At 29.1% G+C, this 16,185-nt stretch overlaps 1 protein-coding gene across 3 annotated transcripts in view; it reads left to right on the top strand.

The window, feature by feature from the left end:
• The window catches only part of da (daughterless), a 189,331-nt gene that overhangs the window by 21,885 nt on the left and 151,261 nt on the right, over positions 1 to 16,185 (top strand). For all 3 annotated transcript variants that reach the window (XM_067288401.1, XM_067288398.1, XM_067288399.1), the window contains exon 3: positions 7,669 to 7,783. In XM_067288401.1, the coding sequence (XP_067144502.1) occupies positions 7,669 to 7,783 (115 nt within the window). The remainder of the gene's footprint in view (positions 1 to 7,668; positions 7,784 to 16,185) is intronic.

The following is a 16,185-nucleotide window of genomic DNA, read 5'->3' on the forward strand; positions in this document are numbered from 1 at the left end:
CTTTAAATATTGTTATTTGAAGTCTAAAACTTTGGTATGCATAATCATCTTAAAACTTAAGTATGCATACAATAGGGCATGTGGATTCAAAATGGTTTGCCATCTCTGCTCTAAACATAAAAAAGTAAAAAAGGGGGAAATCTTTGTGTGTGCGTGTGTGCACGTGCATCTATTTTGTTTAATATCTCAGGATGGAGATTAAGAAATACAATTTTGGCATGTAAGCTTGTTTATGAGGAACATTGATGTTATTAAATTTTTTGGTTAAAAGTTGAGAGGTGGGAATAGAGGGGGATCATATGTCATGTCTTGAGTGTGGTTGGACTTAATAAAAACTTTACTTGTTATTGGCATTTACAGGATTTTAAAAAATTTATCTTGATCCTCTAAATTAATTAATTAATTAATTTACTTTATATTATATATTTATGCATTTATTATTGTTACTATTAATTATTTATTTTGTTTAAAATTAATATTTTTTCACTTATTTTTTTATAACAATATATCTTGATACACCAGTTTTATTTATATATTACACTACTATTCATGATTACTCATTTGCTTCAAAATTTGATATATTTTTATTTTTGAAAAATGTAATTTTGATTTGATTTCTCAGTTATCTCATGAAAATTAATTTAAAAATCTTTCAAAAATTGTAGCTAAAATTGATATTTGTTATAACTCTCATTCTAAGCATAAATATTGGCAAATTTTAGTTTAATTTAAAATATTCCATGGTAAACCATTGCTTTCTATGGAGAACAATATGGATTGTTATACAGTAAAACTTGGTTAACAAGATTTTCAAGGACCAGTTTAAAAATTTCTTAAGCAGAAATGAAAATAATATAGCTTTTCTTTCAATAATGCATATTTATTTAACATTCTTCTATATCACAGTGGAATAGGCTTATTGGTCTGTAATTTTTTCAAATTGCAGATTTATACATTCCCATTTTCATATAGTTGTCTATCCATCCTTTGTTAATCTTGAGAATGGAGTTAGATACATAAAAATTGAGATCAAATATGGAAAGATTATTAAAAGTTGCAGCCTGGCATTAATATGATGTCATAATAAGTAATTGTTCATTTATTTATTTGTCTAATGTAGCCTACTTCATATATTTTGTTATATATAGAAAACAAAAATATGTTTTATGATTCCCATAAACAAAATCACATTTACAAATATTGTATTAAAATTCATTAAGATATACAGCAGGGGTCTCCAAAATGGTTGATATTGACTCCCAGAGTTGATAAGGCATTTTCAGGGATTGAGCATCAGTTGGGGTTGATTGAAAATGGTTTATTAAATATTATTAATCCAATGGATTATGTATATGACTGGGCCTGACCTACCCAAATCATTTTGTGGACCATGTTAATGATTCATAAATCATTTGCAGGCAGCAGTTACATAGCAGGGAGAAAACATCTAAATCTTGGCAATACTGTATATGTAATGCACCCTTTATATTCCATTCCTTCTCAGAAACCCTTCAGACCATCAACCCTAAGATGCTGTGCAGCAAAATAACTTGTTACAAGAACACATCTCTGATGGCAAATATATTAAAAGCTTCATACACTTGACTTTCATGTGTTCAGATTTAGACAGTTTATTGAAATTATTAACAGTGATGGTTATGCACCTATTTTAATCATGTGAAACAAGCAATACATTTCTAGCTATTTAATCAAATATGATATTTTTTATTACTTAATAATTGCATTTATAGTAGGATATAAAATTTATCAGATTTCCTAATGGTTCCGTTAACTCCTGTACTGGGAAAGTAAGAATTGTTAGCATGTTTCAGGAAAAGGGTAGGTGAGTTGTTTGTGACTGGGGCAGTGGGTTGCCAGATCTGTATATAACAGTTTAGGATGATATAAATATGCACACTATAATGGTCTTTTTTACAAAAACTGGTATATGAATTAATACTAGATCACCGAACTTATTTTATTATCATTATCATCATCATTATTAATTGTCTTAGCAAATGAAAAGGGTTAGTTGATAAAAGGTCAAGGATTCCTTGAAGAGATTGAAAATCAAAAATGTTTGAGGATTCCTGATTTACAGTATCACCCATTGATAATCCTATTCATAACTTGCTGTTTGTTGCAAGTATTGTTGCCAGATAACTGTGTAAGAAAATTTAAATAAACAAACAACACTCTAAAAACCCAATATATTATAGTAACAAAACCAACCACTGCCGTATGCCATCAGGCTATATAATGGCTACAACAATAATAATTTACCAAACAATTTGAACCTAGGGGGCGGTATTATGCCCCATCTTGTAATAAATTTAATAATTATAATTTTAATTAAATTTAAAAATGCATGTTCAAAGTAGCCCAAAGTTACATGCAAAATGACAAAAAATTTTGTTCATTTCCTATTATAATTTTTTATTTTTCTCATATGCAATTAAATGTATAAAATTGTCAATAGGATGCTGTTGAAAAATTTCTTAAGAGAGTTTATTTTCTGTTATGGACAAGGATTTTTGTGTACTTAAGTGTGAAATTTTCTTAAACATGAACATTTTACATGACAAAAATCTTGTGGGAAAAAATTGGGTCTTTTGAAATTAAACTTCTTACATGGGAAAACTTCTATTGCAGGAACTTCTTAACCAAGTTTTACTGTATAAGGATAGGCACATCCTATGCAAAAATTACCACTGCCATTGAGAAACAAAGGCATGAAAAATGAAAATGAAGGACAAATTCTCATTTTAATAAAGGACAATTTAGCTTAAATAAAGACGTGTTCTTTGAAGTAAAGAATGTCTGGCAATACTAGCTGTGACTCAGTTTTATAGCTTCTCAATGACAATGATGTCTGATCTAATAGCAAATTCAGAGGCTAATTTTTAAAGATTGCTGTTATAGTAAAATCTCTAATGAAAAACTTTAATTAGCAAACTTGAGGGCTGGTCACAACCTGAGCTCTACATAAGTTAAAGAATTTTTTCCTCTTTGCAACAAATTTTTATTTTTTGAGGATCAGTAGTGAACAGCATGATGCATCATATTGGTGAAGATATTTCAATTATTTAGGCTATTTTTAAAATTCTGGCTTTGGAAAATGTAGAGGCATTAGATGCTGGATGTGCCACAGTCATGCCTCTCGCCATCTCATTTCCAGTTTCCATTGCCTTTCTGTTTATGTACTGATCAGTACCCCTTAGTAGCATTTCATGGAACTTCTCTCACCTATTGCCTGCTTAGTCCCTCATCTCACGATCATGCCTTGTCTACGTCCATGCCTAATCTTCTTTCACATACTGTATAACTGGTGGAATTCTCATATTTGTCATTTCATGTATGTACAGTATGTTGATTGCAAAGTTGGTCTGACTAGTCTTTATTACATTAATTTGCAGTTTTATTAATGCTCTCAACATAGTCGTTTACTGCCATACTTTACATCCATAGTGACCAAGGGAAACAAGAAGATGCAAAAACAATTTTATCAGAAAAATTCAAAATTTGAAAGTTGTAGATGAGAAGAAGGAATCTAAAATTGATATTGTAAGATAGAGTATATGAAAGTTGATGCTCTCCATCATTTTATCACAATGACCATATTTAGAAAATGTGAGTACCAGCCACCTTTTTGTAGCTGGAGACATAAGAATGAGGAATTTGACAGAAAAGTTTTGTTTGGTTAATGAATGCATATGCAAACTCTCTTCCTTTGACTGGCCCAATTCTGCCAGAAAAAGCAAGACAGGAAGCAATTAAGTTTGGAATGAGTTACTTTAAGGCATCAAAAGATGGATAGGTAGAAAAAATTCAAAGCAAGATGGGTATTGCAGCTGGAGAGGAGGATGGTGTTGATCCTGTAGTTGAAAAGAGTGGTGTTTAAAATTGAACACTTTAACTGCTGGTTATGATCCCAAAGATATCTTTAATTCTGATGAAGCTGGCTTTTTTTTTTTGAATTTGTTGCCTGATCAAACTTTTGCCCTCAAAGTAGAGAAATGCCTGGAAGTAAAGAATGCTTTACAATGCTTCTCTAGGCTAAGTGATTGAACTGAGAAGTTAAAGCCCCTAGTTATTGGAAAATTTGACAACTGCTGATTTTTTAAAACACAGTAATTGTTCTGTCCATATAAGAATAATGCAAAGTCATAGATGACATGTTCATTATTTGTTGTCTATTGATGCAAAAATGGGTGCATAAAACAGAAAGATATTAGTGTTCATTGACTGTTGCAAAGTCCATAAGGTAGATGGTGTAAAACTAAGGAACATCAAGATGATTTTCTTCCCACCCAACTGCACAAATAAGTTGCAACCAATAGACCAAGGCATTATTGTATTGGTGAAGTGGCATTATAAGAAATCACTAATCTAGTATATGCTTCAATGGGTGAATCAAAATGCAAATGGGTTTTCTTCCTTAAAATGGAATGTATTGGAGGTGATGCATAGACCAGGGATGGGCAACCTTTTTCTACGTAAGGGCCGCATTTCAAAACTTGAACTGACGCAGGCCGCACACAAGAGAGAAGAGGGGGGGAACTGTCGGTAAATCACAATTCTTTATTCATATATAATTATAAATTAGCATATGTATACTTAATATAGCTTCTGGCACCGATTTAAATATAATATATCGGAAATATTTAGTTAAATATTAGTCACCGCTAGTTTTAAATTAGTTCTGATGTGTCTGTTAGCCGGTTTCTTGTTTTAATTTTTACTAAATTCATTGCGAAAAAACTTTTCACGAGTATAAGTTGTAGAAAATAACGTTTGAATTTTTGTTGAATATATCATTAAGCTGGGAAATTGATATATTTATTCATATTTTATGCCACGCGGGCCGCAAAAAATATTACTGCGGGCCGCGGGTTGCCCATCCCTGGCATAGACTGTGCTTAGTGTGGGACAAATTTATTGATGGAACTAAAATTGTAATTTGTTCTGTACATTCCAATTTAGAACACTGTTGACCTGAAGTAGATCTTGTGTAAGATCAAAAATGTTTATTGAATTTATATTAAATTATTTACTGGGATTATCAATATTTTGATTGGTGTACTTATAGTTATTGATCTAGCTAATGTGAGAAGTTAATTTTGCTACAATTATGAATTGCTTTGTGAAAGCTGGTTTTCTTGATGACAAAGCTGAAGTTCCTAATCAGGGCATTGTCACGGACTGTGTAGATGGTGAGGAGTGAAATGATCTGGCACAGCTGGGTTTTAATCTAGAAGGATTAACAGTTCAAGATTTTGTGGATGTAGTGACAGGTCATCAGGAGTCAGTTTCTGATGAAGGTGACTTTGAAGATCGAGACCCCACCATCTAAGTCAGTGATTCTCAAACTTTTTCGATCCACTGCCCCTTTGTTCCATAAAGTTATACCCAACGCCCCCCCGTGTGAGAAAGGATTGGAAATATTCTTAGGAAAACTTTTCTACGAATCTCACACTTTGTGCCCTTACCATATATTGTTCTCGACATCTGGAAACCATTAAATATAATGTTTCCTCTTATCAGTTTGACAGAGGAAAGGGAACTTTTACCTTTGATTACCGTTCAGTACCCTGCCTCCAGTGTCCCCCTAGATTCACTCACTGCCCACAAGGGGGCATTATTGCCCACTTTGAGAAACGCTGATGTAAGTGCCCTAAAATTAGCAAAGTCATGGGCAGTATTGAACACCCTGTAAGCATTCATTTCTACTTCAGAAAATGTCAACATGATATGAGACTTTCAACAACTTGAATTTGCCATTATTAAATATCTACCAAAAATTATGAGACAGTCAACAATTAAAGATTATTTTGCTAAAAGAATAAACATAACATTTTACACAACAGGAGAATGTGTGGTTATAAGAATGAATGAAAACATTTTAAATCAAAAATTTTATTACTGTACATTGTTATTCAGTTGCTATATACTCTATTATCTTTTTTTTACACTTACCATACTTAGACACTATAACAGCAAAATTTGGTTTTTTGAAATTTGTTAATTAGAAAGTTTGCTGTACAGTACTTCCTTAATACATTCTGTTACTATGTCATTAACATTATACAAGGAAAGAGATGGCTGGCTATGGGAATGGAGAAAGTCAAAAAAAATATTTTAGTGTTCTGCCATAAGACTAGGTTTTGGTTTATTATTTTGCACTTTTTCATATATTATAAGTTAGTAAATAGTCTGTATTTTGAGTCAGTAAATTCAATTATTTTTTTCTTAAATCCAGTTTCCATCTCTGGGTTAGACTCATTTATTGAACATAATGACTCGTAAATCATACTAAAAGTATTTTTAATTTTATTTACAACTGTATTTAAGCAAATATAGACCTTTTGATTACATTAAAAACTGTAAAAATTTGTATTATTATGAGAAGTTACAAAGTTAATTCTTTTAAAATACTTTTACACTTCTCTTTTGTGTATTTGTATAACCCAACAAAATTTATGAAATGAACTGTATTATACTGTCTTTTTGTCTTTGTTGGCAAAATACTCTTGTATCTCAGATAATGCAGAATATTTATTAAATGGATCTCAGTTAATTAGGCTTCTACTGTATTCAATTGGGAATCTAATACTATCCAGTTAGCATCTATTTCAACCAACATAATAAGCAATACACTGTGAAAAAGCCATATTTTATTAATCAAAAGTATAATTTGGATTAAGAAACATTGATATAATCTACATAATATTTAAATGATGTATTGAAGATATAATTGAGTTATAATGTGATTAATAAAAATTTTTAATGTATAGTGTATATTTAATGTATAATAGGTAATTACTTTAACAATACATTAGATATTATTAAAATATATATAAATGAAGAGAGAAAATTTACTAACTGATGTAATAGAAGTATCCTCAATATTTATAATTAGATCACACATCTAAGCTTTGTGATAACAATTTTCATTAAATTATTTTTTATGAAACAGTATTAAAATGTGGAGGTTTTTAAGCAGAATAAAATATTAAATTGCAATTAAAATAATTAAAAATTTGAAGTATTTTCTTTAAATTAGTAAAGAATATTTTGATGATGTTTTAATATTTGTAAAAATATGTTTTTGTAAGTATGAAACTAATTTATGCATAATTATTTTTATTAATTTAAGATATAGTTATCTCATTAAAAATATTGCTTTATAGTATTTAGATAGATCTTTTAATTTATAGTAGGCTTAGATTTAAAATTCTTTTTATATTGAAAATATATACTAACAGTAAGAATAAAATGCAGCATATTCTTGTTAATTTAAAGTTATTTTCTTTTTCTATTAAATATTTCATCCAAGAGCAAAAATAAATTGCAGATTAATTTTTTTAAATGTTAAATTTGTCTGAAATTCTTTTTCTCTTGATTTTCTTTATATATGACTCTACTAATCCAAATAACTCTACACAATAATTAGTTCATACTATTATGAGTGCACTGTATATACTACACTACCAATGAAAATTTATCATTAAAAAAATATTTATGATAGCATTTTAAAAATTTTGTCAGATACAAATAACATGATTGAATATTATTTATTTTATATATTTCACCATTAAATTATTTATACATATATGATATTTTATGATTAAATTTATAATTCTAATTGAAATTATAATTTTTATTAAGGATTGTTTGACTAATTACCCTGCTGCAGTAGATGTATTGTCCATGGGTGAACCTTCCTATTTTCAATATGGTGGAGCCTCTCAACAAAGGCTTTTACCAGCAGATGCAAATAGAGGTAATACTTAAAATCTTTTCAATAAATAATTTTTATGAGGTGTGTTCTAACAGGTTTTAGATATAATCTTTAAAAGATGTAACATTTTTCAAAGTAGATATAATTATTTACTATTGTTCTATTTATGCACTTTTTTTATTTTAATAAAACATTGCTTATAATATGCAAGCCAGTCATCCTTCTGTAAACTCTTCAGAGGATCTTAATAAATAATAATTCATTATTATTTTGAAGTTTTAAATTTTTTAAAGTTTAACTTTTGAGAACAAAATAAATTTGTTAGTTGTCAGAAGAATAAATAATTTGGATGTATCAAAATTTTATATTATCATTGATGAAAAATATCTACAGGTTGACTGCTGATTTTCTGGCTACTTAAAATTATTAATCTAATATGGTTTTGAAACTTGTCAGATCATTCAAGGTCACATAATATTTAATGGTATTTCCTGGACTACTAGTTATGTCTTTCATGTTTTTACAGCATTATGAACTACTAGATACTTGAATTAAGCATATATGCTGACTTGCAAATTAAAGGGAATTTGTAAATAAATGTACACAAATGTGTGTTATTTTAACATAAATGGCTTGTTTGGCACAGAAATAATACAGAAACATAAAAGACTTATCGTATTTTCCGGCATATAAGACGACTTTTTAACCCAAGAAAATCTCAAAAGTTGGGGGTCGTCTTATATGCCAGGTGTCGTCTCATATGCCGGGTGTCATCTCATAGGGTGAGTATATCCCAAACTATATTTTAACTGTAAAAGTTGGGGGTCGTCTTATACTCCCAGTTGTCTTATACGCTGGAAAATACGGTATTAAAAACAAAGACTTATTGGCTCAAATAGTTCAAAAAATTAACTTAATAAACATTGGGGTTTCACAAGCTGAAGAGCAAAGTCCCTTTTCTTCAGAAACTTCAAATATTATCAAGACTAATAATGTATAAATGGTTCCCAATGAGTGAAATACAAACCTCATAGCATGAAGCACTGTCCAGGAGAGTAGTTGATATTAGTGGCCATTCATATGAGCAATGTGCAGTTCCTTGATGGTGCAAGGAGTGATGGAAGGGAAAGAGAGAAGTGAAATATGATGATCTAGGACATTTTACATATGCTCTATTTGGCTCCACTTCATATGGGTGATTGCATTGTCTTCTGGGTACTGGGCACTTAGTCTGTCACTATGAGGTTGAGTGTTATTGTCCTGTATGAAACTTTTATCTACTGCATAGGCATATGGTCTAAAGTGGGACTGAGGAGTTTTTCTTGTACCTGCAAGTCATTATTGAACTTGCTGAAACCACAGAGGTCAATAAAACTGCCCAAGGATATTCCTGCTAACCCCATAACAACATCCCCTCTCCAAGAGTTAATTCCATAATGTTTGAAAGATGATACTTGGTACAGGTTCTTGTACAACTTATTATGTGCAAAAGTTTAACCTTTTGCAAATTTGCATAAGGTAATATATTTCTGCATTAAAACAAAGATTTTTAGGTGTGTTTTCTTTGTTTCACTGAGAAAATTAAGCTTTTAATAGATTTATTTTTATCAATTTTATTGAAATTGTGCAAATGTATTTTTTCATTACAAAAAATGCTATTGTATAATTAATTTGTTTTGACATTCCTCCTTTTTATACTAATTTAGTCAAAAAGTAGGGCTTACCTAGGCCCTTGTGCCACTAAACACCAAATCCAACCAACCAACCATCAAAAAGTACTGATGTGCAAGTACTTATTTTGTTCACTTTATAGGCACCACTCCTTTTCTCTAAATCAAACTTTTGGTACTACTAGTCTTAGATGGCTATAGGCAAAGTCAACCGTCTGCTTCCATTCAATGGTTATGCCAACATTTATGCAGTATTCATATTCTGATCAAGAAAAGTTGTAAAAAATTGGAAACATACAGTAGCATGTAGCATGTGCTGGTACAAAATATCTTATCACAGATAACTTATCAAATTTTGTGAAAATACAAAAATTTTATGGTAATTCAGTATTTTTGATAATCTAGTACCATTTGTCTTCTACTGTAAGTACTAGATAACAAACTTCTGTAAATTAATTAAATAATTTAGTGTGTGATGTAGTTTATCTGAAACTTATTAAAATTGGAATTTTTTTTAAGTTCTAGATTTTTTCAAAATGATACGAACTTTAGAAAACTATTTTTCTAAAGTTTATATTTTCAACTTCCATAGTACAAACAATATTGGTTTGGATAATGATAACACAGTAATACATGTCAAAGCCAGAATTGCATGGGGTAATGTGTGCCATAATTTACCTGATGTGACACCTGGCATAAAACTTTTACAGTTTGCTCTTTCAAATGGCATCAACCTTTAGTCATTCAAACTCATGCTTTGTATGTTTTAACTGTTTATTTCTTTATATCTCTAAGCAGAACAGTATCTTTCAAATGAAGAAATGAAAGTACAGGTGCTCTACATGAAACTTCTTTGTGTTGTCTTGCTGAAAATATAGACATCTTGTATTTACTGAAATTTGATACTTTTTATTCTCTGCATTTATCTTAGCAGTAATTAAAGCTACAACATTCAATGTTTTCTGTAATATGTCCTTTTTAAAATTTGTCAATGCTTCAGGAAAACATAGCAATCTTCCTGCTATTTTAAAACCAAAGTGGATTTAGGCCAAGAACACAAATACATAAAATACAGCATAAATGTGGATGAAAACAGAAAATATAGCAATATTTTTTTGAATTTTCTGCTCGAAATTAACACAAAATAGACTAGAGCAAGGTTTTTTTTTTACATGCTGAAAATTTTCTTCTGAAATTAAGCCAATAGAAAACGTCTCAAAACGATGATTATTTTAGTTATGAGATCTTATTTTGATAACTCATGCTTTTAACTGATGCATCTAGGAACTGAAAGATGTTTGAGTCAAAATTGTTCTAAGATTTATTGTAACTATTTGAGATTACTTATTAAGGTTTACCAGTTTTTAACATATTTCACATTATTGTTCAGTATTAGGCTCTTGGTGATCATATCAGTTGTTCATGTGTTGGTGTATTATTAGGCTCTTTTTTGAAAAATTTACAAGCTCACTGATATCAATTATGATACTGTTTAACTAAACTATTCCTAAAATCAATAGTAGTATAAGCAAAATAAATATCATAGAGTTTATTTTATTCCTAATATCTTTGTCAATCTTTTTGTTTTAATATTTGCTTAAGTTTCCTATCTTTGACAGTTCTAACTAATGAAAAACAACACAGGTGTAACACATACAGCTTTTTGTTCATGTTTCAGAGGTTCTGCATTAGGTTGGATATTTTGTGAAAAAAATGTGATGGTAATGCTTAAAGAAATGCAATTTTCTGGCTTTTCATGGTTTCCATTTTAGAGAGATTTTGCTTCTCACAGATTTTACTGTATTTTAATGTGCATCTATGATGTAATATTCTAACTCTCCCTTAAAAATCCTAATGCATTTATTAGAAATTGTTCTCCAGGTAATTCTAATATGAAATATACTTTATTTTTAATTTTTAAATATTTAAAAACTTTTAGAACCATCTAAATAAAATTTGTATAATTCAAATTTAAAATAATTTTGATTGTTTTTCTTTGTTTTATTTTCTCAAAACAGTTTTATGTAGTAAATATTGAATTTTTATTTAAATACTACTTTGGCAGGGATTGCATTTAATAAAAATACACTAGCGATAAAAACCCTAGTCTGCTTATTTTGACATTCAATGTGAAATTGAATCACAAAGCACACTTCAGGAAAAACAGTACTGTATAGAGCTCCTATGCACCACATATCTAGCAATATCATGACATCAAACAGCAAGTTCAAACAGGAAATAGTGTTGTGAACTGAAGACAGATTTATGCAATACTGCTCAGCATTTCCAGATTAGGAATTTTTTTATTTACTGACAGAAAATTTGGGAAATTGTTTGGGGTGACATTTTTTTACACTTTGACCTTTTTTCAGTAGACTAAAGCATAAAAGTTTTGATATGACTGAACATGTGAAATACTGTTTAAGCATTGTGATCAAATGTATTATTTGCAATTATTCATTAAAAAATTATTCAAAAGTGATTCCTATTTCTAAGTGACAGCTTTAACATGTTAGTTAATTTTGCTTTCCAGACTCCAAAATGATAAGGCTACCAGCACCTACATTAATTAGTAAATAAAACTGATGGTGATAAATATTTTGTAGTGATGAAAAAATTAAAAATTGGCAAAGCAGTTGGCAATTTTTTGAAATTTTTTAGAGTGACTCCTGTTTTAGCAGTCTATCTTATGATAAACAAATAGTTTAGTAATTTAATAGAAAGAGACATGTCTGATAATTACAAAAGTCTGTTTGAATATCCATAAGAAATATTGTTACAAAAAATTTGGGAATAGCACAATTTGTATTAGAAAAGTATTATTTAATGTAATAAGGCTACATTGACCACACTGATTAGCTGATTCAATTTCTCACTGATATAAAATGTTAAAGCAGAAGCAGACTCCTTACAGAAAAATGAAGTAATGTATTCAAAAGTAAATATTTGGATATATTACAGAAAAATCTGTTATCTCAAGTCAAATGCTTTACAAGATGACAAAGTTCAATTTTTGACACCTTATAGAATGTCATAGTATCCAGCAGACATTATAGTATTCTGTTAGCTATCAAGTTTAAATAAAAATCTAAGAGAGAGATAGGCAGTTGCATGTATTCAAGAGTTATTTTTAATTGTTTTTTTATTAATTTGCTCTCTGTTATTTTAAATTATAAATTTTTTGTCTTACCAATGATTTATTGTTTATTAAATTTTTAAAATCTTATTTATACTTATTTAATTGATATATTGTATATATAAAAGTAATATTGTTTATAGAAAAAATTATAAATTGCAACACAGATATAATAGCATCACAAAGCAATGCAAAGTGTTGGAGTTTGATTACTGAAAGTAATTACAATTTGAGTCCCCCAAAAAGTAAAACAATATGTTCATAAATATAAAGTATTATATGTGCCACATAATTATAATTCAAGAACTTCTATTCACTGCTATCTGGAGCAGTTAAAATGCAATAAAATCTGGTATGGTAACATATCAAGACAGGCAGAGGGTATTTCTGTAAAAACTTAATAATACCAATTATTTATAGCTACTTATTTGATATATATAAAACTAATATTGTTTATATAAAAAGAATTATAAATTGCAACACAGATGTGTGAGCATCACAAAACAATACAATATGTTGGGGTTATAACAAAATAAACATGTCACTTTACCTTTTGTTATTTAATGTAAATTTTATTTAAACCAAATCTTTCTCAGAGTGAAAATTACACTTTTTTTTTTCTATAAATTTATTTTTATAATAAAAGTTTTTAATTGTAATTAAATAAAAATGTGATTATTATATGAATAATACATTTATTTTATAAAAGAAAAAATTTTGGAGCAAACAGCTTACTAGCCCTTTAATAGTGAAAGATATTAAAACAGAAAGAAAAACTTACTAATAGAACAAAAAAAGAGAGCGAGAGATAGTAGGCATCAAAGTTCATATAATATACAGAAATTGGATAACCTTTTTTGGAACTTAGTTTTCCAGAATTTTTATTTGTTTTCAGTAGTTAAAATCAATAAAAGTTACTATTTTTAATTTTATAATATGTTTTTTTAGAATGTAACATTATCTTTGATATACCAGTGAGTCAGAAAAGATCATCTATTTTGAGAATATTTAGTTTCATAAATTTTATTTTGGAATTATTTTGAATTGTTTGCAATATTTAGAGATATTTACTTTCAGTATTTTGCAAATTTGCATTGCTTAAAAATATGGAAATTATTTTTAAAGTTAGAAGTATGATTTTGTTTAATGTAATGAATACTGGTTAAAGAGAAATAATCAGATTATTTTGTCAGAATGATACTAAAATCACCCAGTTATTATTTGTTTATATTGTGCACCAATTTATTTGAAACAGACTATAGTAAAACAGAGGTTTCAGTAGTGATGAGAGTTGCAGATAAAAAAAGAAGAGTAACCAGACCTTTAATTGAATGACATCAGCAATAGAAGAATTTCAATTAGAACGCAAGTTCTCATCTTTTATAAAAGATATATTTTTTGGTTTCTATCTGAAGCATGGCAAAATGGCAGGGTGACAATTAACAGTTAGCTTCTAAATAGTTTTTCTGAAAGTTATTATGTAAAAGGGGAAAATTACCAGAAATTTATCAGGTTTAACACACAAGTTGCTGAGGATCCAATGTTACTAATTAAAACATAGATTAGTTGTCCTTCATTTCCTATACATTAAAGGCAAGATATATGTATGGATATCTTTGGTGGTTCCAGAGATATCATGATGGAGATGAATATGTATGATGCATAAAAGATATTTTTTGATTTTTAAGATACTCTTAGTAGGTTTAGACACAGGAGAGGCTGATGGATAAGGCCATAATTGAGACATTTGATGAATTAAGGTACTGTACCTAAAGCATAAAAGGTACTTACATCATTTATTCATTTTTTTTTATTTACTTGTGTGCCTTTTATGTAATATGGGACTCCCCTAAAACAAGCAATATACATTTTTTGTTATTCTTTGCTAATTTATTAACAGATATTGTTAACTGGCACTAATTTTTAATGTGTTCAGCATTGTTTAAAAAATATTTTGCCAAAATTGTATGAATTTTTTTTAATAATGAGGATGAAATTAGAAGCAAATGGGAAACTAAAGGAATGAAATTGCAGAGTTGGTGACCTGAAAAGAACTGCTAGTGTCTTTAAATCCTACATACCAGCCTTTAATGCTTTTCACATTAATGGTTTTTGTCCTTACTCTTTTCTTCAATTTTGCTGAACTGTAATTAGTAATTTTTTTGGTTTAGTATTAATTTTTTTTCTGTAAAACCACATAATACATTGAGTTTTCTCACTTTCTCCTGCAAAGACACTAGTTTTGATATTGATGATTGTAGTGCCACCTGGACTGTTCAGTCTGTGCAACATTATAGCAAAAAAAAAAAAAAAAACCACTAAGGATCAGTCTAATTTATAACACAAACTACATGTTTCTTCCTAGCATAGTTTTTGCACAACAAATGTTTGTAATCAAGGAAATAGTTTATGATCACATATGTGTGTTTGTGTGTATATATATATATATATATATATATATGTGTGTTTGTGTATATATATATATATATATATATATATGTGTGTGTGTTTACATATATACATACATATAAGATGATTCATATTTATGTATGATGTTTTATTTAGCTATTAACAAATTAGTACAAATGTCTAAAATAATGTCAGAGTTGTGTGAAGAGTAAGTTTTACCCATAAGGGATGACCAATAAAACAACCTGTCAGTGAGCTCAGTACTTGAAATGCAATTTGCATATTGATGCAACTTGGCAGGAATTGAAAGGTCTATTATATATAAGATAAACAGCAATATACAATTAGTAGTACTTGTGATCTTATGGTAGAATGCATATGTCTAAAGAAGTGCAGTGTGCCATAATATAGTTCCTAACCACAGAAGAGACCAGACTTATGGAAATTCATCAACATGTGACAAATGTGTATGGACAACACAAACTAAGCCTAATTCAAGTGAAGGCTGTGTGGCATTCATGTCTTTGGTGAACTGAAAGCACTGAAAGTTGTACAAGTTCAATCTAACTCAAGAGGAAATCCATTTGTACTTGGCTTTGCAGCTGCCCTGCAATATTTTTTAAGTTACAAGGCTTGTGGGACAATGGGATTAACCTATCCCATGTTGAAATTTTTCTCTGTTGCGTGTGGCCACCATGTTGAATTTTTGTCGCTGTTAAGCCTGACGAAATTCCTTTTTTTAAATAATAATCATGGCTACTGTATCGTTAAAAATTATTTTTTTATTTTGCACAAACAAAATAAATATACTGAAAAAATATAAAAACAAAAAAAAACTATATTTCAAAAGTTTGTTTTAATATAAAAATTATGACACATAGTGACATCTAGTATCAAAAATGTTTTGATGCAGAAATGAGTATATTTGGGGTCAACAGGTTAAGTCAAATGAGGTCAACACGAAAATGTTCGGGAACAACACAGGATAAGTTAATGCTTCAACAGCCAGGGCAAATATATATAAAATAAAATGTACTTGTTATGCTTTATTATTATTGGCTGGTTATTTATTGATCATTCCGTATAAGATTTAATATACTGTATGTGCTAGCATCCCTGATGCATTTCTGAAAATAATCTGCAACATTTAGACTGGAATGTATCGACATTTCTAATAAACAGTTGCTTCTAGCACATCAAAGTCATAAATTTTCATTGGTACACCTTCT

This window comes from Centruroides vittatus, unplaced genomic scaffold (assembly GCF_030686945.1).
Source record: "Centruroides vittatus isolate TY-2023 unplaced genomic scaffold, ASM3068694v2 scaffold_861, whole genome shotgun sequence".
Taxonomy (NCBI): Eukaryota; Metazoa; Arthropoda; class Arachnida; order Scorpiones; family Buthidae; genus Centruroides; species Centruroides vittatus.